Source organism: Psittacula echo, assembly GCF_963264785.1.
Source record: "Psittacula echo genome assembly, chromosome: 4".
Lineage (NCBI taxonomy): Eukaryota > Metazoa > Chordata > Aves > Psittaciformes > Psittacidae > Psittacula > Psittacula echo.
In genome coordinates this window covers 111,689,500-111,711,991 of record NC_137738.1, presented here as the reverse complement: position 1 = coordinate 111,711,991, position 22,492 = coordinate 111,689,500, and the positions used below count along the sequence as shown (strand labels likewise).

Genomic DNA, 22,492 nt, shown 5'->3' with positions numbered 1-22,492 from the left:
GAGGGACACTAAAGGTTGGGATGTTGTGAAGGGATAGAAAATGTAATCAGACTTACTTGCAATGCAACCCTGTGGCTAAAGGTTCTTCTGGGGGGGGGCTTCATGGCCTGTGTTTTGGGAACCCTTGCTGTGGCACCCTTACTGGGTGGTTATTTGGGCTTTGTATAAACTTGCTTTACCAAGTGAATTCCTAACTAGAAAAAGAGGTTTTCCCTCTGTTAGTTGGAGGAAAGTATATACAGAAACAAACAGATCTCTTTTTCCATGTGCACCACCTGAATATTGCCATTACATATTTAACTGCTGATGTCAAACTACTCTGTTCACTTTGAGTCATTTACTGTCCTCACACCAAGCAAACAAACCAGCTTTTTTCCCCCCAATTAATATGCAAGTTAGAAGTGTATGGGTTGTCTTTTGATCTCAACAATTGTTTGTGAATGTTACAGTTCTGTGTCTAGATGCCTTTGGTAAGTAACCCCGTGCATGGCTTCAATTAAGCTTTCTATATCGAGAAAGTATGCCTTAATTTATCAGGTTAAAGATATCTCTGTTACATCAGTTTGTTCACAGTGTGTTGTGACCTAATCAGCTAGGGATGTAAGCCATTTCATGAGGAGTAATTACTCAACAACAAAAAATGTCTCTCTTTCCTAATAGCCGTGAGTGAATTGGCTAATTGGAATCCATTTTGGTAGTGGCAGGTCAGCAATCAGGAGGTGACTTTCCTGGCTGGATTCTAGGTGGGAGGGAGAAGCCAGCAGGAGCTGAAACACAGAGCTACAGCTTCCTGAGGCAACAGAGCATCGCTGCTATTCATATTGGTGGGAATTTCGTTTTTGAGGGAAAGAACAGAGATTTAGGTTAGACATGGGGAAATAATTCTTCCCTGTGAGGGTGGTGAGGCCCTGGCACAGGTTGCCCAGAGAAGCTGTGGCTACCCCATCCCTGGCAGTGTTCAAGGCCAGGTTAGACGGGGCTTGGAGCAGCCTGGTCTAGTGGAAGGTGTCCTTGCCTGTGGCAGGGGGTTGGAACTGGATGAGCTTTAAGGTCGCTTCCAACTCAGACCGTTCTGTGATTCTATGATCTGCTCTCAAACCTTGCAAGAGCTCTGGTTTTATTATTACTACTGGGGGTAGGGGGCTGCAGTGATAACGTTATCATGTGACAGATCTCTATTGCCTGGCTAGGCCTTGGTCAGGAGTGCATGGGAAGTTTAAGGATGCTGGCTCAGAATAACTTGTGACAGTTACAGAGCAAGTTTTGCTTTCAGTGAGTGCTTCATCACTTAGGAGCATGGGCTGCCAATCCAGAGGTACTGTGCTGGGGCATCTTTCAGTTGACCCCACTGGTTGCTGTTGTGTTTTTCTACTTCACCAAGAGATAGATCGTTGAGGTGCATTCTGGTTTTTTTTCTTTTTCCCTTTTTTTCCCTCCTTGGCTTCAAACCTTGCTGAGAGGGAGGTGGAGAGGAAAATCCTCATGAATTAACATTATTTCCCTGGTGGGCTTTGCTGCCATTTTATCTAATTACGCCTGCTGTTTTCCAGATCACATTGTAAGCATTTGCATGAAGGGGCTTTCACTTACCTCCTCAAGTAAATTAAATAACAGCCCTTAGGCTGGGCTGACAGCGTAATGCATTTTCATGTGGGAGATCAACAGCTCCCATACCTTGAGATGGGAAACGCTGAAATGACAGGGAAGCTCCGTGCTTCTGTTGTGAATGAGGGCAACTAGATCGAGTTAGGGCTACTTTGGAAACGCCTGCTCCTGGCTGTTGTCGTGGGTAGGGATCAGTAGGAAGAGGGATACACGGGAATTTGGAGAAAGGGCTGCAGAGAACATACCGTGGTTTTTGCTCAGGAGGATCCACAGGCTACGTGCAAGATGTGCAGGAAAGCCAGGGGAAGCAAGCCTGTCGTCAGCAGGTTTGAGTGCACAGCCCTATTGGAAAGCATGAAGGGATCTGCAAACCAGGAAAGATTGGAAGCCACAGACGTAAAGCAAATGAGAGGTGCAGGCCCTGCCCTGAGGATGTTTACAAAGTGACTTCGTGGATGAGGAAGGCTGGACTTGGGTTGAGTGCTCTGGAAATCATAACACGTGGCCTCGACTTTCATTTCCACAATAAGCCATCCCGTAGTTTCCCTGTGCTTCATTTCTTCAATTTGCAAAATGAGGCAGTTGCCATCTGCTGCAATGACAGTCCGCTGCTCTGCTGACCCGTTACTCCCGACCAGCATCCAGCTGCAGGAACTATTCTTCTCCAAATGTTTCAGAGCTCCTATAACCCTCCATGATACCAGCCTCGTGAGCTGATCCATTTCCTTCCTAGTTATGTGTGGTATAAATCAGGGATGTACATCAGCCCTCCTCTGGTTGTGGTTACTGCTCCATTGCTGTGACAGAATTGAGAGCTGCTGAGGAGCAGAAGGAATCAGGAACAAATGACCATGAGGAAATGCATTTCTTCAGCCCCTGAGGATGTTGGTGAGAAGGCAGAGAGTGACATTCCACCTCCCCCAACCATTAGGCATGGACAAGCCTGGGGGTGGCCCAAAACTCTGGTATCTCCTTTGGCTCTGCCTCTGCAGGATGGTTAAGTATGCCCGATCTGGGGACATGCTAGTAAGTGAGCTGTGTGGTCAAACTGAGTGTTCAGTGGGTGAGGAAAAACAGATGGGCTGCTACAGCAAGTAGGAAATCAAAGTTCTGGCTTGCTCATGTAGGTCATGAATGGTGATCAGCAACAGGAGAGGCTGCTTAGCTGGTGCGGCAGAAGGATCAGTGGTAGGGAGCCTTGCATATGTGTTTCATGTAAAGGAAGAAAGATGACATATGTCTCGTGTAGTTCTGTGGTGACAGCAACTCTCTCAGTATTATACCTGTAATATTGAAGTACCCTATAACTTCTGATGTTCTTCTTTCCCGGTGTCATCAGTTTAGGGGTTAAGGACATCATACAGATCACTGAGATCTGAGTCTGCAGTGACTCAGTTGTGTCTGGGGATATGTACTGAAGAAATGCAGTCGACTTGTTTTTCTCTTGAAAATGGAGATTTCTGTTCCATCAAAACACAGTTCGAGGTTGAAGGTGGGGGAGAGCTAGAAAAGTTAGTGTGATGGGGGTGTAACCACCTTTTAACTTACATGTTAAAGCATCTTGGCTCTTCCAAGTAACTGGAGAGCTACTCTGTGATGCATTTCTGTGAGATGAATTTTGAATGCCAGCAAGATAATGAGATTTATCAAATAAAAAGCCCGTCTTTCACTTTGTTCAAGCTTGGCCTCATGCCTCAAATACATGGAGTTTAGCTCGGAAGCGGCTTGTAATTTGTATCACAAAAGCACCGTGTGTAATTCATGATGGATGGTAGCCACTGGATACCAGAGGTTCGCGGTTGGGACGTGCTAACAGCTTTTGCTGACATTAGCACTTGGTCAAAGTCATTGCAGCAGGACAGAGGACAAGTGAATGGTCTCTACGAGGTTACAGTGGGAGAGGCTGAGGAGGTGTTTATGAATCAGGGATTCAGATTTACCATCAGTCATTTATTAGCATGAACATGCACGATAGGATGCAAGACACATCGTTGCTTTTAACACGTTAGGGGAGATGATTCAGGATTGATACAGCTTTTCAGCAATCTGGTAGTATACATCCCATTATTATTATTCTTCACTCCCTGTAGATGTTAGAAAGCTTTCTAACAATTCACGGTATCTCTCAAGCCCTCATCTCCTTCTCTCTCATTTTTTTTTTTTTTATTTTATTTTTAAATTAATTTAATTTTATTGTTATTCAGACTCCTGCTGTACACATCCCCCAGGCAGGTGGGAGGGTGAGTTGGTGGGAGATGACTTGGCTTTGTTGGAACTTCACTTAATGCAGGGTGGGGGCAGAGAAAATGAAGCTAAATTACGCAGATCCCGAAGGCACAGCAAGCGTGCTACATCACTTGTGAGCATGACTAGAACTGAAAATGAATCACAGCCTTGTTAGACACTGTATGTGTCAGTGCATGTGGGCAGAAATATCATTCAGCGAGCGAGAGAGAAAAAGACAGAGACTGCATCTTTTAAAGTGTGCTGGTCCCACTGAAATCGCTGTAGTATTTAACCTAATGGGTGAGAGCTGGGAAATGGTGGGACAGCTGCTCCAGGATACTTTGATACATCGATTTTTCTGCCTTTCTGAAAGTTCAAGCAGAGTCTGGACTGCTCAGCAGTCCCATCTGTTTTCTAAACCAGAAAAGGCTGTAATTGCAAGTTCAGGTTTGAACCCACTTTCAAGGACTTTATAATACAACCAACCAAGACTTATTCTGGGTTAGATTTGAATGTGAAGATGCTTCATCCTGAGTGTTCATTCTGCTTTAGGAAGCAAATCTGATTAGCTCTTCCTGTAGACTTTCCATGGTGCACATGCACACAGACACACAGGTACACACACATGTGTATGCTGAGCTGCTTCACATATTCCAAGTACAAAAATCCAGTCTGGATCTGTAACCTTGATTCTTGCAGCTGCCTAATTCAAACAGGACTTAACTTCTAAAATGGAAATTGGTTTTACAGTTAGGTTGTAATGTGACAGAGCTGCATTTGATTTGATGGAGAGCTGCTTGGATCAGCTGACCACTAAAATCTGCTGTATCCATGTTTGTACTCCAGAAGATACTTGCCACAAACGATAGCAATGTTCCTAAGGAAGCTTTCCCACCTCCTGCAGAGATCTGTCCATGGCAGCTAACAAGCAGCAGCCATTTTGATGTCCCCACCCCCAGCACAACCAAAACCACATCTTCTCAAAGCCAGATGGAGTCAACCAGTGTATTCTTCCAGGGATTTTGGTTGTGCATTTTGGGATGTTGTGCTCAGTGCCTGTGCTCAGTCATTGGCCTGTGATGTCTTGTATAATGTAGAAGCTGATGATTCTAACCACTAACCTGAGTTTTTATGAGACGTGTTTCTCCTTTATCCCCCTCCCCACAAAGTGCAGACCAGGTGCTCTGTATTTGCTGAACACAAAGTGGTTTCCGAACGTTAAGAAGGATGTAAACTGTTCACAGCTGAGGACACAGCAGTGCACCTCCCCCCAAAAAAAAGGAAAGGAAAAGGAAAAATAAAAGAGAAAACCCCACCATAAATAACTTTAAAAGCTCCTGGTCATCATGTGGTGTTCCTAGAATGGCCTTACTGATCAAATGAAATGGGAATAGCCTGTGATTCTCTGACTCCTCAATGTGACTGTTTCAGGAGAAGGGCAAGGAAAGGATCCATACTTGCGACAAGGAAAAGTAAAGTTTTAATTAGAGCAAGAACATGTTCTGAAAAGTAAAGATTTTGTACTTAATGTGCATGGAACAAAAGGCCGTTGTGAGCTATGTACTAGAGTTGCTGAGAGTTTGTATTCTGCCCTTTTTTTTTCTGTGGGAGTTATTTCCTGTTGTTGACTAGAGTTCTTTATTTAGAACCACCTAGCTACTGAATGATGGCTCGCTCACAAGAAGAAAAAGTGTGATTAAAACTTGTTAGGGCTTATTTCAAGATCTCCCCACTTCCATTTGTTTAAGGGGAGTCTTTGCTAAATGGGAGAAAAAAGTTCGAAACAACAAATGCATTTCCTTCTCCTTTCACCCACATCACCAGCGACAGCTAGCAAAATACGTGTTTGGAGCCTGAGGTCTTTCACCTGAACATCTCGTGGAAGTCAGTGTTTCTCTGATAGAGGTGGTTTAGGTTGTTCTTGGGTTTTAAACCCAAACCTATCAAATGCCAGGCCTCCACACTGGTGTTCTTGGGTAGCAAGTCTTTCTACGAACCCTACAACTAGAGTAGGAGTGGGCACTTGCACTTTCCCAGCTTGCTCAGATGAGAAGGTTTCATTTGAAAAGCACTGACAGCAAAAAGAGGTTTCTGTCTGCTGAATTGCATGGGAACAGTATTTGGGTATGTGTGTGAAGTCAAATTATCAGCACTTTGGCATCTGCTTAACTTTTGCTGTTATGGCAGGGGCTGAACACCCAGTTAAGAGTAAAGGAAAGTTAGCAGAAGAGAAGGTTGGGGGTGGAAAAATATATTTTAACCTTAAGGTTAATGCTATTGTGCCATAGGAGTAGGTAAGCAAGCAAATGGGAGTTAATTATGAGGTTTTTGTTTAGCAGGAATCACACTAGGAATGTCCCCTGGATGTGGGTGATTAGTAAATGCTCTGGGGCATGGGACAGTCATCCCTCCTGGACTTGGCTGGCCCCTGGCTGTGAGCCTCTTGATAAGGGCACTTGTTTCTGCCCAGCTATTGCAAATAGGTTGGTGCCTTTCTGTGAAGTACCTGGCTGCTCTTGTGCTGGTTGTGAAACTCTTGGTTATGGCTGAAGACAGCCATTCTGCAAGAAAAACGGAGAGAAGCTGGCTTGTGAGGCTGAATCTCTATGGAAAGTGATCTTTCTGTGAAAGAGAAAGGGGTTTGGGAGCCTTCTGCCCATCCTTTTGTGCTAGGAAGGTTCCAGGTTGGGAGAAGCAAGGAGAGCCTTAGTGATACTCCTCATTGTCTTTCCTTATCCTGCTGTCCAAAGGTCAAACCAGAGAATGCCCCGAACTCTGTAGCAGCACCATCGATGGGGATGCAGCTCCTCCTCCCTGTTTTCTTGGGCCTACTCCTTCTCCTTGGCTTGTTCCTCTCTGTCCTCCCATCATGTCTCCTCTTTGCCCTCCCACCAAGGCTAAAATTAAAAGGGAGAAATATTACTTTTTGAGAGAGGAGCTTACGGCTGTCTCAAAAAGCCACTGCTGGCTTTAGGGAGCAGTATGCCACATGCAGCATCTGCTTCCCTAGCTCCCTGCCATCCTGCCGGCAACAGAGCTCGGTGTTTTCATTCTTTTTCATTATTTCTTTAAGTTTTTCTTCCCCCCCCCCCCCATCCCCCATTGATTCTGTCACGTACTGTGTGAGATGGCAGTGACCTGGCAGAGCTGCCTCTCCCTCTTCCAGACCCCTGCCACATTTCAAGGTCATTAGCACCCCAAAGCCACTGTGGGAGGAAGAAAGGGAGCGTAAGAGGTGTGAAAGGAAGGGAAGATGGACTGTTCTGATAAATGGTGGATTCTCAGCTTTTCTCTTTGTGCCGGTGATAGATCCTAAATACTGGGTGGGTTTGCAGTGATTTAGTGTTTCATCTTTGCTTGGGAATACCAATTAGGTGTAAACCTCTTTTAGCCTTTGGCTGATGGTCACTATAAATGAACAGCTTCCTTTAAAGTGAGAGAGCATAAAAAAAGGCGAGAGGAGAACAGAACCTAAATGAATTTGTGCAGTTCCCTTTTTCTTCAGAAAGCTGAAATGGATTTCTGACCGTTACAGGGGTGGTTTTAGGTAGAGTTAAAGAAACACAGACTTCACCCACAGCCTGTTTACCTGCCTGAGCTTTTGCTGACTCTTAGTCGTGCTCGCAGGAGGGAATGTAGGGAGGCAAAATGAATCATTACCACAGGCACAGTCAGTAAAAGCTTCTGATGTACTCATTCAGTCTTTTTAATCTCCTCTTTGCACATAACCAGAAATCGTGCATTTTGTGAAGGGTTAAACCAGAACGGCTTGTGCATTCACTGCAGTGGCTCAATGAGTTCAGTTCTATATGATCTCCATTTATTTGTAGTGGAACAGAATGGCAGTGGGAGTTTATGCTACATTTGATGTTCTCGTGCTAGGTTTTTTGCCAGCTCTTCTTTTTTTCCTCTTTTCTAAATTTAGCTGTGCAGCTTCAACTTCTGTTTTATTGGGGTTTGTTGCTTGTTTTGCTGGGTGTGTTTTCAAGGGGTGATGTAGGACAACTCACTCTTTACTTAAAATGAGACCCTCAGAAACCTCTGTCTGAAAAGAGTACGGATAAACATTGTCTCTAATGAATTTTGCACCTGGGACAGTCAGAGGAAAGATTTATTATTGCGGATTGGAATTGCCTTGAAAATGCCTGTGTCTCATTGGTAAGCATTCCTTGAATTTAGTGGCTCTAAGAAGATGCAGAAACTAGTCTTAAACAAAATGCCCCAAACCCCAAAACTGTGTAGGAGTGTTGATATGCTCTACAGGTTGTATTCCAGCCAGCAGCAGAAGCAGCTAGCGGTGGGTGCATTCATTTGGATGTTGATGTATTAACTTATGTTTTCACGTAAATAAAGATTGAAATAGTTTTTATGGGTTCGTTTGGTAATGCATCTGAGCATGAGCATGTTAAACTCCAGTGACATGGTTCAAGTCCTATACAACGTATTGTGAAACCATATAACACCCTCCATCCACATGGTAGCCACACCACCATTTTGGTTTTGCCCTCCAAGCCTCAAACACCTTGCTCCTGTTGTACAGTGCTTCAGTGCAACAAATCTGAGCAAGAACATCCAGGTCTAGGAGCCTCTAGTCACCCCACTGGTGGCCTTGTTTGGTGTTTCAAGCCTTTGACATCTCAGTAGGGTTGAGCAGTGCTAAACATTCCAACTTGCCTCTGCATCAGGCATCTTCCACGTTTCAGCAGTGCTTATATGGGGGGGCATCAGTGCTCCAGAAACGTATGGCTACATGTGGAGCTCTGTTGGAGTAGCTTTGCTTCACAAAAGAGCTGTAGTATGTGCAACACATGGTGTAAGCCTCATCAGTACAGCTGCTGGTGAACAAGGAGCAGGTATTCCATCTGCGTAAGGGAGACGGTGACATCCTTTGTATTAAGCATGTGTGTGGCTCACAGGTTTAAGAGCCCCATGTTGTTAAGATTTTCAGGCTCATATTGGGTTTGTGCTCAGGGCTAGTGGGTGGCCAAAGGCTTCTGGCTTGCTTGCAGCGACATCTGTTTACACCAGTGGTTAATTAGGCTGAAGACTGGCCATCTCTGCATTTTCCCCCACCATTTCTATGTTTTTTCTTTACTAAAAGTATTCTCCCCTCCATTGTAAAACAGAGCCTTTGGTTTTGACTGCAGATAATTCTTTTCCTTTCTTACTCCACTGGTCCTGTGAGAGATGAGTATCAGGATGTAGCATCTCCGCAAAAAAAGTAACCGAGTGTTCCAGAAAAGAATGACTTGTGCTGTTGCTAGAGACTGCAGAGCAAAATCTGAAAGGGGAAGAAAAGCAGCCTAAAATTGTTTAAAACTCAGCTCAATGCAAAGTACAATCCACTGTCTCGAGAAGCATGAGTGGAAAGGGGAGACTGTGGAGAAGAAGCCTGTGTGCCGTACAAATGGCATCGATGTGAACAGTGGCCTGGGTCAGAACTGAAGTACATCTTGCAGGTGGTACAGCATGAATGGGATTTGGGCAAAGAACACAGCTATTTAGAAGAGGCAAAAAGATGTGAGAAGATAAACAGCAATGGTAGGCTGCCTGAACCTCTGTCAGGACAGAATGTTTCAGCTGGAGTGAGGATGATGCACACCAGCAGTCTCCAGAGGACTGGGAGTGCACAGGGAATTACAGAGGGAGGGAGTCATCTCCATGCAAGAGGAATGCAGCAAAACCTCCTCTGACTAAGCCAGCTAATGCACACTGCTGCTTTTTTTTTTCCTTTCCTGATAATCCTGTTCCATAATATTTCCTTAATAATTTAGTATGTGAGGAGTAGCCCTTTTGAAAAGCATCTAAATCACCAAGTCTTACTTTCAGATGAAACCTTGCCACCCTTGTCCTTGACACACACTGGGGACTCTTACTCTGGGTATTTGACTATTTCAGACCTATCTTGGAGTTCAGGTTGTTGTGTTTTTTCTCTTAATTACTTAATGAATTTACCATGTGGCACAACCCTTGGTACTGCCAAGCAACAGCTTTCTATTACTAGACTGTATGAGCCCGATCCTGCGTTACTGAAGCCAAAAGCAGTATTTGGGAACAGACGCTGGCATCAAAATCTGTAGGAAGGCTTAGAATAACTGTACAAAAGGGGTTAGTTGCGCTGAGAATATTGATTCATGAGCTCCATGGTTTTCTGCATCTCTGTTCATTTTACCCAAGTAAGATCAACTGCCCAACTGGACGTATAATATATGATACTGCATTAGAACTAAGGCTGCATTTGGTCGTACTCATTAATTAAACTGATTTCTCCTGTAGGTTGTTTTTTTTTTTTCCTAGAGAACTAACGGAGAATGATAATTAAGCATATTATGCATTCTAGGGAACGGTGTTTCTCCTACTGCCACAAAAACACGAAAGGAGAAAAACATGAACTAACACAGAAAATGAAAGGGGAAAAAAGCTAAAATTGGAGTGGAAAAGGGGAAGCTTTCCTTCCTTTGCTTTTATCTGATTCCTCTGCATTGGGATGTGTGGGGCAGCCTTGTTACAGTGGGAGAGTTGCACCAGTGAAAAAAGGCAAAAGGGCAATTGAAATCTCAAGGTGCAGCTTCCTCCCTGCTACCATATAGGTGCAGACTGTGGTAATGCAGTACCCCAGTTTGTTTTTGTTGAGAGCCTTGCTTTTATCTGTGACTGAGCCTTGCATGAGAAGGGCCCTGCTCTAGAAGGTCAGTATTGACTCCATAGCTTGCCTGAACAGAGATGGCACAAGGTTTTGATGTTTATATGCCTTTGCTTGTAGCGTGCTTTCCTCATATCTGTAAGACCCCGGTTGCTCAGTGGGGACTGGATGGAAGGAGCATCCCTGGCTGTATGTAGGCCATTTGTTTTGCTTTTCAGAGGATCACAGAATCGTGAGGGTTGGAAGGGACCTCTGGAGATCATCTGGTCCCAACCCCCTGCTAAGGCAGGGCCACCCAGAGCAGGTTACACAGGAACGTGTCCAGGCAGCTTCTCCACAACCTCCCTGGGCAGCCTGTTCCCGTGCTCTGCCACCCTCAACATAAAGAAGTTCTTCCTCATGTTGAGGTAGAACCTCTTGTGTTGTAGTTTATGGTCATTGCTCTTCATCCTGTCACTGGACACCACTGGAAAGAATCTGGCACCATCCTACTGGCACCTGCCTTTGAGATATTTATATGCATTAATGAAATCCCCTCTCAGTCTCCTCCAGACTAAACAGGCCCAGCTCCTGCAATCTGTCCTCATAAGAAAGATGCCCCAGACCCCTAAGCATCCTTGTGGCCTTTGGCTGGACCCTCTCCAATAGCTCCTTGTTTTTCTTGTACTGAGGAGAGAGAACTCCAGATGTGGTCTCACCAGGGTCAAGTATAGAGGGAGAGGATCACCTCCTTCAACCTGCTGGCCACACTCCTCCCAGTACACCCCAGGATACTATTGGCCCTCCTGGCCACAAGTTACAGGTGATGGTGGGGTCTTTATTTGCAAACAGTTGTGTGCTCTGGGGGCAGTACTGGGTATTTGCCTGCCAGCTCCTGCATGCACTGCAGCAAAAACATCCAGGGAGAAAATGAAGATGTGTTATACAATTACCCGATGAAATCTCAGTGTTAATGTGTACTGCAATTAGAAAGAAAAAGGCCAAGGATACAATTAGAAACGTAGGAAGCAGTTCACTGCCTCTTTACTTGAAAAACATGAGGGATGTCGACGTTCCAGCACACCAAATGTTGCTGCTCTTTCCTAATTAGCACACATGTTGATAGGCAGAGATTACCTAAAAGTCCAGAGTAGTTCTGATGAACTGCCCTGTGAAGTCTGGTGCTTGTTTCCCCCCTCCCAATCTTTCCAATCTTTGTTATTTCATTTGTTTATCTTTAACACAGAAGGGGTTTGGGATGATGTACAGGAGACCTTAATCAGGCAAGCTTTGACTACCCTAGCTCACAGACAAGGCTGTGCTTAGACTCTGCCTGTGGCCCATATCAGGTCAGCACCACTGTAGAAAAATGCAGTTAGGCTCCTTCTCTTTCAGTGTGTGGCCTTCACGGGTGAGGGCCTGTGTCAAGGCTATGACTGCAAAATTACATCTGTGCTACTGCTCCTCAGGAAGCACCATTCCAAATGGGATGTCTTTTGGGTAGCTCCTCCTCGCAGACACACAGACTTTTTCCCCTCTCCTGCAGGCTCTTGCCTCTGCCAACACACTTCCTTGTACAGCATTTCGTGGCTCGGTTGCAGGCTGTTTCTCTGTGCTTACTAACGTGTTTGGGCAAACTGTGTTTGGGCCTTGCAGACACCTTCTGGTCAGATCACTCTGGAGCTGCAGACCGGAGTTTCGTGGCCAGAAAGGTCTCGTTAAATCGGGTAGGAGGCAATCTGAGGAGCAGTCAGTGGTAGGATTATTCACCTTGTGTAGTCCAACCTCATCCCGCCACGATGGAGCCTCTGCTGTGTGCGAGACAGAGGAAGGAGCTCTACTTGTATTGATCAGTATGGTGACCTATGCTCAGCTGAGAGTGCTTCAGAGTGTGGATGCAGGTTGTACTAGTTGTGTTCTCAGGAATAATCCGAGTTACAGCGTGACTATAAACTCCTGCCAAGAAAGGCCCAGGGGAGTTACAGTAGGAAACAGAAGGGGCGGTGAGTTTTCTCTTATGCTCGTGTAAAATTGGAGCAACCGAACAAAGTCAGAAGCATTTAAAACAGATGATACAGGCTCAGGCCTTTTACTGCTGAATGTAACATGGCAAGATCAGGGCTGTGGATATCGGACTGGAGCCCAGCTGCTTATTTAGCAAATGTTTGTGGTTGTGCCTATGGTGCCGGTGATAGTGTGCACACACCCAGGCAGTGGGACTGCAAACCTGCTGCGGACTTTGAGCTCTAGAAGGTTCAGCTGGGTGCATCCATAGAGCGGTTACGCAAGGCCAGATCCTGCTGTGTTACAAATCTGGTGTGAAGTGGGGCAGAATGTGGCCCTGAAATTCAATTGATCCAGCTTGCAGAAAGAAAAACCCCTGCCAAAAACCATAGAATGGTTTGGGTTGAAGGGACCCTAAAGCTCATCCAGTTCCACCCCCCCTGCCATGGGCAGGGACACCTTCCACTAGACCAGGTTGCTCCAAGCCCCGTCCAACCTGGCCTTGAACACTGCCAGGGATGGGGCAGCCACAGCTTCTCTGGGCATCCTGTGCCAGGGCCTCACCACCCTCACAGGGTCTAATGTCTATCCTAAATCTCTTTCAGTTTAAAGCTATTTTTCCTTCTCCTCTCACTAGACATGTACATGTATTACAAATACTCTGGGTGGCTTTTGAGTAGGCTGAAGTCCACTGAACAGGCACTGCTCAGGCCTGAAACAAAAGGAATATTTCCTTCTATTTAGTAATTTTTTGTATGACTTTTGTAATTTCAAGAGGTTTGTTTCCTTGAGTAGGACCACGTTTCAGAGCCTTGCTGCTGGAAAGAATCCAGCCGGGGGATATTCTGGTTTTAATTTTTGCCAGCTCCAGAGCAATTCGTAAGTCACTTGTCAAAAGGCAGTAAATGGTTCGTGAATTGCTTTGCAGATCTGGTTCAGGGCTCCCTCTTTACTGCAGGCAAAGGGAGGCTGAGAGTTTGGATCTCCTCAAAGGAATGGCTGATAGCAGGAGTGGAAGGGAAAGGGGTGCCTAGGTCTCCAGAAGTGGCCAAGTCAAAGGGTGGGTTTTAGGTGTGATGCCCTTTCCTCGCATTGCAGTGACTTCAGCGGAGTATTATCTGAAATACCAGTCTTGGTGTTTAAAACTCAACTAGATGGGGTCTTTTCAATTGTAATTTTAAGAATCCATAAAATCATCACTTTATCTCTTTCTGTTTTGGCAGATTCACTAGGGTTTTTTCCCATTGTGGATTTTTGACAGATACAATTTCCAGGTTAAAGAAATCTTCCCTCTAGAATTATCTTCCTTTTCTTTTTCAGTTTTCTAGCTGAAAATGGAACTTAATTTCGAACAAGACCATCAGCTTGATTGATCGCGAATCGTTACAGGCCATTTCGAGCATAATACCTAAACGAGTCGTGATATTAATGACTAATAATCGCCTTTATGTTAGGTCTTAAAGCTTTATTGTCCCGAAATACAACCGGTTTAGTGGGACATCAAAGGCTGGTAATGATCCGAGATGCCTTTGGGGCTGCAGCCAAAACTGGAAGGTGTTCGCATCGCCCGCTGGGATTACAGCCCCTTTCCAAACACAATCATCGGAGGTAACTTAAAATAATCATCTTCTTTCCAGACAGCGCCTGGTGCCGAGCTCTCACTCCCTTCCCCCAAGTCTTCGTGCGCTCCAGCATCTCCGCTTGGCCTCATTTTTGTGCTTCGGTGGTGCCTGCACAGCCCAAATTAGCACCGAGGATCCCGCGGAGGGGGGCGCCGCCTCCCTCGGCTCCCAGGTGAGCTCCCGGGGCGGGGGGCGGCCGGCAGCGCCCCGGCTTTCCTGCATCCCTCCCCGCTCCGCTTGGCCCGACCGGGAGATGGCTGGGGAAGGGGGGGTATGACCGGTCCGACCCGGGGGCCGGCGCGGCGGGGTCCTGGCCGGGCATCGCAGGGATACTTGTCATATTTGCGGTCGGGGCGCGCTGGCACCCGCCTTTGTGCCGGGCCGGCGCTCCCCGGGAATCCCCGCGGCCGGGGCACGGGTGGGCAGCGCAGGGAGCCGGGAGGAGGAGGAGCAGCAGCAGCGGGGGATGCGGGGGGAGGAAGGCCGGGGCCGAGGCGGGGCTTTAACGCGGGCCGGAGGGCGAGGAGCTCGCCGGAGCCGCCCCTGTCGTCAGTGCTGGCGGCAAGTGCTGGGAGCCGGGGCTGGTGCCTCCTCCCTCTCCTCCTCCTCCTCTATTGTATAATGCTGCGTGATCGCAGCCGCCGGGGCAGAGCGGAGGCTTAAATCCTCACGCCGCCTGCGCCTGCCTCCTCCTCCTTTTCCTCCTTCTTCTCCTCCTCCTCCTCTTCCTTCTCCTCCGCATCCCACCCGGCCCCTCCCCGGAGCGGCGCGGCGAGGGAGCGACATATGGAGCTGCTCTAGGGCGAGAGTTTGTGACCTCCCCTCCCCTCCATGCGTTAGTTCTCAGGTGGAGCTGCATGTGGTGAGTAGGGCTGGGGGGCGGCAAGGGGGGAGCTTGGGGCCGCGACCCCCACCTCGGCTTTGCGAGTCATCGGGGTGGTTTTATCTCTGCCTTTAAATTCGTGCCCGGGCGGGCGTCCTCCCCCTCTCCTCCGTGCTGAGATGAGCAGAGGAGGGAGAGTTGATCCTTAAAACTACATCCCCCTTCCTCCTCCCCCCGCCGATGTGCGGGGATCCCGGGGCTGGAGCAGGTGCGTGCGTGGAGTTGGGAATATACTTTTGATCGGGGCTGTTGTGCCGGCCCCGGGAGTGCGGGAGGTTGTGCTCCGAAGAGCCGTGCTACACCCGACTCGAAGCCTTACCCCGGTAAGTGATCGTCTGCGCCTCGGAGCCAGGCGGCTGCAGCCGTGCTCCGTTTACCCAGCAAGAGCACCGGGGGCTTCGGGGTACCCCTAAAAGTGTGTGCTGTGGGGCCAGGAGGGCTAAAAGGGGCTGGGGGAGGCTGCGACTCCGCGGGAGCGAAGCTGACATATGGCCCCGCTGGCCGGACCCTTCCAGGGCTGGTGTTGGGGCGGCAGCAGGGCAGGAATTAGCGTGGCTGTGCCCTCCTTGAGAGCACCGCCAAAACGGAGAAACAGACGTTTGGGATGCTTTTAGAAGCAATGGCAACCCCCACCCCACCCCCCCGCGTTTATTGGGATTTCCTTCAGGATGGGGGAATACTTGGAAAAGGGCCTTTTGCGGTGCCGCTTTCATTTAGAGCGTTTGCTGCTTTATTCGTGTCAGTGTGTCAGGATCTGGGAAGGTACGTTCTGTTTAAGCGTGAAAATAGGAGTGCAGTTACCTGCTGTCATTCCTTGCGTTTTGTGAGGCGCAGCTGGGAAACCCAGGGCCACTTGCGTTGAAAATCTCGGGAGGGGGTTTGCCTGCTGTCCCCTGGGACCCCTTGGTGGCTGATTTACAGCTACGGGTCAGCTGCCCGTGTAAAAGAAAGCGAATCTGCCCAATTCATCTCCACCGGGGGGGGGGGGCTGGCAGCCCCTTCACCCCAACTTCAGCGCAGCACACCAGAGCTGTTGCGTGTGTCAGTTCTGTGTCCAGACAAGCCCAAAGCCCCCGGGATCAGGAAAAGTCCAGGCAGTTTGAGCTAGTGCCCGGTGAAGTCAGCGGGGTGGCTCTCGCTGCCGTCAGTGGGTGCTGGATCTGGCCACCGGAGAACACGCTATTGCTCAAACAATGGTGGTAGAGGGCTTGGCTGCCCCCTAACAACAGTTTTATGCTCGTGTCTCTCGAATGGAATAAACAGTTCTGTTTGTGCGAGTTGGAATTACACTTCCCACCTCTTTATTCTGATTTCTTTCGGGGTATTCAGCTGCACAAATGAAGGTGCCTGTGTCTTACGGGCTTCTCGCAGGGTACAAAATTGACTGAGGCACCTCATTTTCCACTTAAGTGCACGGGAAGCTTTCACGTGGTAAAAAGAACTGTAGGAATTAACTGTGCTTTCTTAAAAGTTGCTGCTGCTTGTGCTTAAATTGCTGTAGAAATGAAGCAGTCGATTAAGCAGGGTAAACTGAAAGTAGCCCTTTCTGCTTGAAGTTAAAATGCATGCGTTTTTTACATAATAAGATGGTATCTTTGGAATCTGATTTACCATAATGAGCTAGTGGTGGTGGTAGAAGGAGATGGGAGGAGGATTAGCCGTTTGTGCTGCCAGACAGGTATCCCAGAGTGTGTCCTAGGGAATCCTTCTATTGTCCAGGCAAGTATTGCAGCATCTAACGTAACAGCTATGGCTCTTCCTCCTTTCGTGACTGATCCTACTTCCATTTAAGTTGGTAGCAAAAACCACCCACTCCTTTCCTGCAGGAACTGGATTGGACTGCTAACAAATGAAGCTAGACTTTGTGCATGTTAAAACGCTTCTTTGATTTTCCCGTCAAACTGATTCCTTATTCTCTGAAGCTGGTTAAAAACAAACAGAAAGAAACTTGCTAGCCGTAGGTACTTCAGGTTTTGTCTGTAGGAGAAGCAGTCTTAAAAGAGCATTAAATGTGTCTGTAGGTGCTGATTTATAAAGGATTGTAATTGTATTCCTTTATACACCTGTGCTTTTTAATGGGAAAGATGAAATAAGGAGTTTCTCTGTGTTTTGGTGGAAATAATAATGTAAATAATCCAAGCACTCGAATTGTCTGCCTGAGAGGCATTGAGGAGTTTGAAATAATGTCCTCATATCAAGGAAAACATCAAATTTCATAGTCTTATATTTTTTCCTAGCTTCCATGAAGTACAACAGATCTTATGCAATATCTGTTTTGAAGGGGATTTTGCCATCATTTACAGAAGCTGCTTTTATTTTTCCAATAAATAATTCATAGGGAAAAAGATTTTTTTTTTTAGGAACTCTGACTTCTTTTTTCGCACTGATGTAAAACACTCCTGGCACAGTTCGTCTCCAGCAGTGCTAACACTAGACAGGTGATCCAAAATACTTGTGACTATTTTTGCTTTTATGTAACATCTTAAAGTGTAATCTGTCAAGCAAGGGGAATGCAGTACTTTGAAACTGTAAGTAGTCTTCTGCTGATCTACTTTTATAAGGGCTGGGTAGCAGGAGAGACTTTGTCTTTTTCCTCTGCTTTGTATGTGTAACCGGTTCATGAAGAGACAGCTCCAGCTGCAACAGTTCCTTGTAACAGGCACCCAAATCAGTGCCAGAAAAGGTAACTCTCAGTTACCAAGTCCAAAGATCAGGAGTGTTCCAAAGGAGAGAGCAAGGTCCAGCTTAAATGCAAGCAGGTTGGCAGTAAGCACAGATCTTTAGCGTAGATGAATCTCCTGCTAATTAATGGTTTGTAGAAAATGGAATTTGCCAATCTCAGAGCAGCACTCATTTGCTTCAGGGGGATATAATTGCATGTTTTGTGCCATCGGTTGCATTTCTAAATTCGATCAGTCAGGGCAACTGTGCTGTCAGGAGTAAGTGCCTGTTTTCTGTAAATGGAGAGAGACCCCCCCCCCAGCATGTGTTAGTTCTTTAATTCTTCTCTAAACAAGGTCTTATTTTTTGTGTTTGCTGTAGTGGAGGCTTCAGGTTTGCTCAGCATTACCAGTGCAAACATTATAACAAAAAATAAGATAACAATGCTGACTGTTCACCACAAGTGGGGAAAGAAAGCCCTGTAAATGCAGTGCTCACTTTGCTGTTGGATGAGCTGAAGTCAAGCAAAACAGAGTCCAGAAACGTGTGGCAGAGGTTTTGTGGAAGCAGTGGGCCTGTCCCCGCTGTGGCTGTACAGCATCCATCACAGCAGGGTCCCTACCCTCAGTCTTGGGGCTGCATGGGAATGAAATGGTGTGTCATTGTGCAGAATAGCAACTGCACAGCGTGACCTTTGCTGCACTGATGGCTCCTGATGAACGTGTCAGATGCTCGGTGTCATTGCAGGGTGGCCAGGAGGAGCTGTGAAGAAGCACTAAACCTGCAGGTGGGAGATTCCTCCTGCACAGAGGGGAATTCCTGAGAGGGGAAGAGCTGATTTGAGGGGCATTTCCAGGGGAGAGTTGGGGCAGTCTGCAGGGGCATTGGGTAGCTGGTGGTACAGCCTCATCGGTCTTCAGAAGCAGCTTTACATGGTGATGAGGAGTAAGATGGCTTGAAAGGGCTGGAGGAGCTGTCACGTCACCAAAGAGCAAGTTTTCAGTTTTCACGTGTCCCTTCTTTGAGGGCGGAGACTCTGCAAGCTGAAGTGGGACAGCAGCCACCACCACATCAGAGCGAGTGTGGATTCAGGCTGCTGCAGTGATATTAAAACCATGCTCAGAGTCCTGCGTTAGGCAAGCTCAGACCATTATTTCTCCAAATAAGGAGCTGGGTTCAGTACGCTGCCTGGTACCTAAAACTACATAGGTGTTGCCATGTAACATCTGGAGTTCCCAACCTATATAACATCAGTGTTTTGAGGAGCAGGTGGCTTAAAGAGGAATTTCTTGTTAATATTGCTCTGGAATTGAATTTTAAGTGGTGTTGAATGACATGAGTCTCAAGTCTGTGTAATTATTAGCAGCCAAAGCCTGTTTACTTTGTTTTCACACCAGTAAGATGTGTTGGATTTCATCTGACAGCTTCTTTTTCTAGTGAAGTTAGAACAAAAATTGTATTCTTAATAAGGCAGAATACAAAGACTAAAGTGCAAATGTGGGTTGTTTCCTTTTAATGTTATTTTTAAAACTGGGCAGTATATGGGAGTAGCAGAAGAAAGAAGTTCCCTTTTCAAAGGAACCCAGAGGTGGTGGAAAGATCTAAACTCGCCCTAAAACTTGCTTGGATGATCTGTAACAAATTAGGCTGTTTTCTTGATCCTAGATTTTTCCATCCCCCTGGAAAACCCTTGTGCTGTGTGAACCACGCTCACCTCTAATGGAAACATGACAATTATCAGCTGTTTTTGTACAGTTTCTTACAGCAGCCCATAACATTACCCTTTAAAAATCTCCTGTCATGCCAGGCAATAAGGTTAAGTGAACTGCGCTATAGAAAGAACCGCCCATGATTGGAGGTAAACTATGCGGATATATGTTGGGGTGGAGGTTGAAAGGAGCGTGGAGGGCATATTTGAAGCAGACTGTGCAACTGCTACAGCAGGTCTGACTAGTTTGAGGTGCCTAAAGGCAGCTTTGTCTTAACTTCAGGTGGCTGCGAAATGAAGTTTTAAAACCTAATTCAGAAATACATCATCGTCTTCCGGTGCCTCCACAAACTCCTTACTTTTCATGTGTTTTTACAGGCACCTTTTCCCTCTTGGAAGAAGCATTTAATAGATACATGTACACGTGCATGCATATCATTTGCATAGGTTTTAAATACAGATTTCATCAAGATAGGAGGCTGGCGTTCATGTGCAAACCACAGGGTCTTTTTTTCTTTAAACAGTGGTAACATTTTGCTTTCTTACCGCTCTGTGTGCATGTGAGAGAGAAGCCACTCTATTTAAGCTTCTTTGGCATAGAATGATTTGTGGCTGGTTGTTCTTGTGCCTTCACCCATCCCTGTGTAGGAGGAGTGACTTACACTTTATTACTCTGTGCTGCGGTCGAAAGGATTTTGAGCAGGGTACTCTGTGCTGGCTGTCCCAGGGGTACAATAGCCTGCTTAGGTTACCCTTCTGTGATCCAGCTCACGCTCTCCCTTGCCCTCCTACTCCATCTGTTTGGCAGAATTGGCCCTTCTAAACAACCCTTCCCCTTTCCTGCTTTAACTAAAGTATTCCACAAATAACTTGCGAATGAGTAAAAGAGAGAGAATATTTTCTGTGTGTGTAATGTGCAGTGTAAAGCTTCCTGTTGCTGCTGTGCTTTCCCTGGCCGGCAGCGGAACATACGTGATACATATGTGCTCTGAAGCGGGTCTTTTCTTAATTGTGGGGAAAATCAGTGTAATACTATCTTGGGTGAGCTAAATGGGTTGTGCCTGACTGAATATGAAACGAAGTTTAGGACATTTAGTTTCAGTTTCCTGATCTCTTCTCCTCTGTATTTTCCACTTTCAATTTCCAAAGACTTAGTTTGTGGCTAAGTTTGTTCCATGTTAATTTACCTGTACAAAGCCTGCTTTGAAACAGATTTAATACATATGCTGTTAAAAAATGCTGTTTAAAGGGGTGTCCCCATATAAGTTTAAAAGATTTATTTGAGCATGTTTAAATTGCTACACATGAAAGTTAGGTTGATCCCATGGTGGCTGGTTTTTTTTAGGGTATCGCTTTGGTGTAGCAGTTTTTATTGTGAAATCAAGCAGATGCCGTGAAAAATTGGACCTCTTTCATCTCTTAACTTGTAGCTGTTGCAGGGTGAGAATAGCTCAAGGCTGGCCAAAGTTCCCTTTATCAGTTTTCAGAAAGCTCCTTTGCAGGACATGGAAAACATGCTGTATTCCAACAAACACCTGAGCTGGACTGAAGGGCCAACAGTTAACCGTCTTGTCCAACATCACTTAACACCATCTTAGCAAACTTCCTTGTCAAACTTTAACTGCCTTTTTGTGTGTGTGTTTTGTTTTCAGTGGGTGCTTTCTTACAGAATATACTTCTTTGCAAGGCTGTGTTCATTTAAGCAAAAACATTGAAAACAACTCATATGCTGTAGGGTTGCATTATAAATACGCCAGGGAAACACCTTCCTTTTCTCTACTTTTAACTCTCAGTGGCGAGAAACTGGTTAGCAAATAAAATCTGCAGCCCAGAAGCTAAAATGACTTGTCATTGCTGGAATGTGTGTTGCTTTTTGCAGTATACATTTCTTTATAGAGGTGTTTTATTCCTCTCCTCTTCTTCCCCCTGCCATTCGTTGCTTTTCAGTTTGACTGTGATAATTTATTCAGCACTGTTTTCAGAGCAATAACCTACTTTTTTGGCAAACCATTCAATTCTTTCCACAGTAGCATGGATATTTCCCACCCCCCATGTGTTTGTTAAGGGTCTGTGACAAAAGGGAAAAACAAGGTATCTTTGGGGAAAAGATAGATTTGAAAGCAAGGACTCAATCCAAGTAATTATACATACGTGAAGGAAACTCTCTTATACACAAAGGGGTCTCATCTCTCTTGGATGCACGCACAATTCTCATTAACCTTTGTAGGAATTATACACATCCAGGGAAGATGGGCCTACAATATTCAGTCCCTACATACACTAAAAATACCATCTATACCGTGACATGCGTGTGCCAATAGAGATGTCTTGTACAATACAACACAGTGTTGCTGTAATCTATTGTTCAGGGCAACGGTGCAGGGGAGGAGGGGTACGGTACGTAGCTGGTGTTGCTATTTCATCATTCTCCCTTAGAGTGTGACCAGTAGCATCTTGTCATTACAGGCGTGTAATTTTAGCAGTGAAAAGGGAGCGTGCGTTTGCTAGCCTGTGTCACTACTGGTGGCTGTGTGGCTCTTTCACATTGTTCTGAATTTAATTTACAAGTAAGGTGCCTCTTTTTAGCCAGCGCTTTTGCTGCGCTGATGCCTGCTGGCACTGCAGTGGGAAGAAATGGGAGGCAGGCAGCCCTTGGCTGAATTGGGCCCTGGAGCAGTACACAGCCGCCTTAATTGCTGCTGCTCCACTGCTTGAAGAGATTATGGCTCTGGTTCTTCCAGCATGGAGCTGCATGCACCGGCTCTCGTGTGGCTCCTTGCCCATTGGTGGGGAAACCTCATTGTGCTGTGGTCCTGCTTGCGGGACCAGCATCTGCTGCTCCTGTGCAAGAAGGCCCAGAGTGCTGGACTTGCGGAAAGAAACCATGATATGGAGCAGGGGGAGCTTCCTGGCTGATCCAGGGAGGCTTGTGCATAGAAGCCCTCACATATTTTTCGGGTGACAACAAGCAGAGTCTGCTGAATAATCGGCTAATCACGTAGTAAAGTCAGAGGATCTGGCCTAGTGCTGTGCCTGCTTTTCTTTACTGCAGCTCTGATTTCCTGCTACTGATGCCCAGGTGAGTAATGCAGCTCCTGGTCCTAGAGCTTTTCATACTGGCAGCAGAGTTGCTCAGCCCGTGTGTACGCAGCACACAATTG

The 22,492-nt window shown here is 46.4% G+C and overlaps 1 protein-coding gene across 4 annotated transcripts in view; it reads left to right on the top strand.

Annotated features, from left to right (window-relative positions):
- SERTAD2 (SERTA domain containing 2) overlaps positions 1-22,492 on the top strand; it is an 84,635-nt gene that overhangs the window by 47,299 nt on the left and 14,844 nt on the right. For all 4 annotated transcript variants that reach the window (XM_080614549.1, XM_080614550.1, XM_080614551.1 and 1 more), the window contains exon 2: positions 14,095-14,941. In XM_080614549.1, coding sequence (XP_080470675.1) covers positions 14,937-14,941 — 5 coding nt within the window. In that variant the 5' untranslated portion in view covers positions 14,095-14,936. The remainder of the gene's footprint in view (positions 1-14,094; positions 14,942-22,492) is intronic.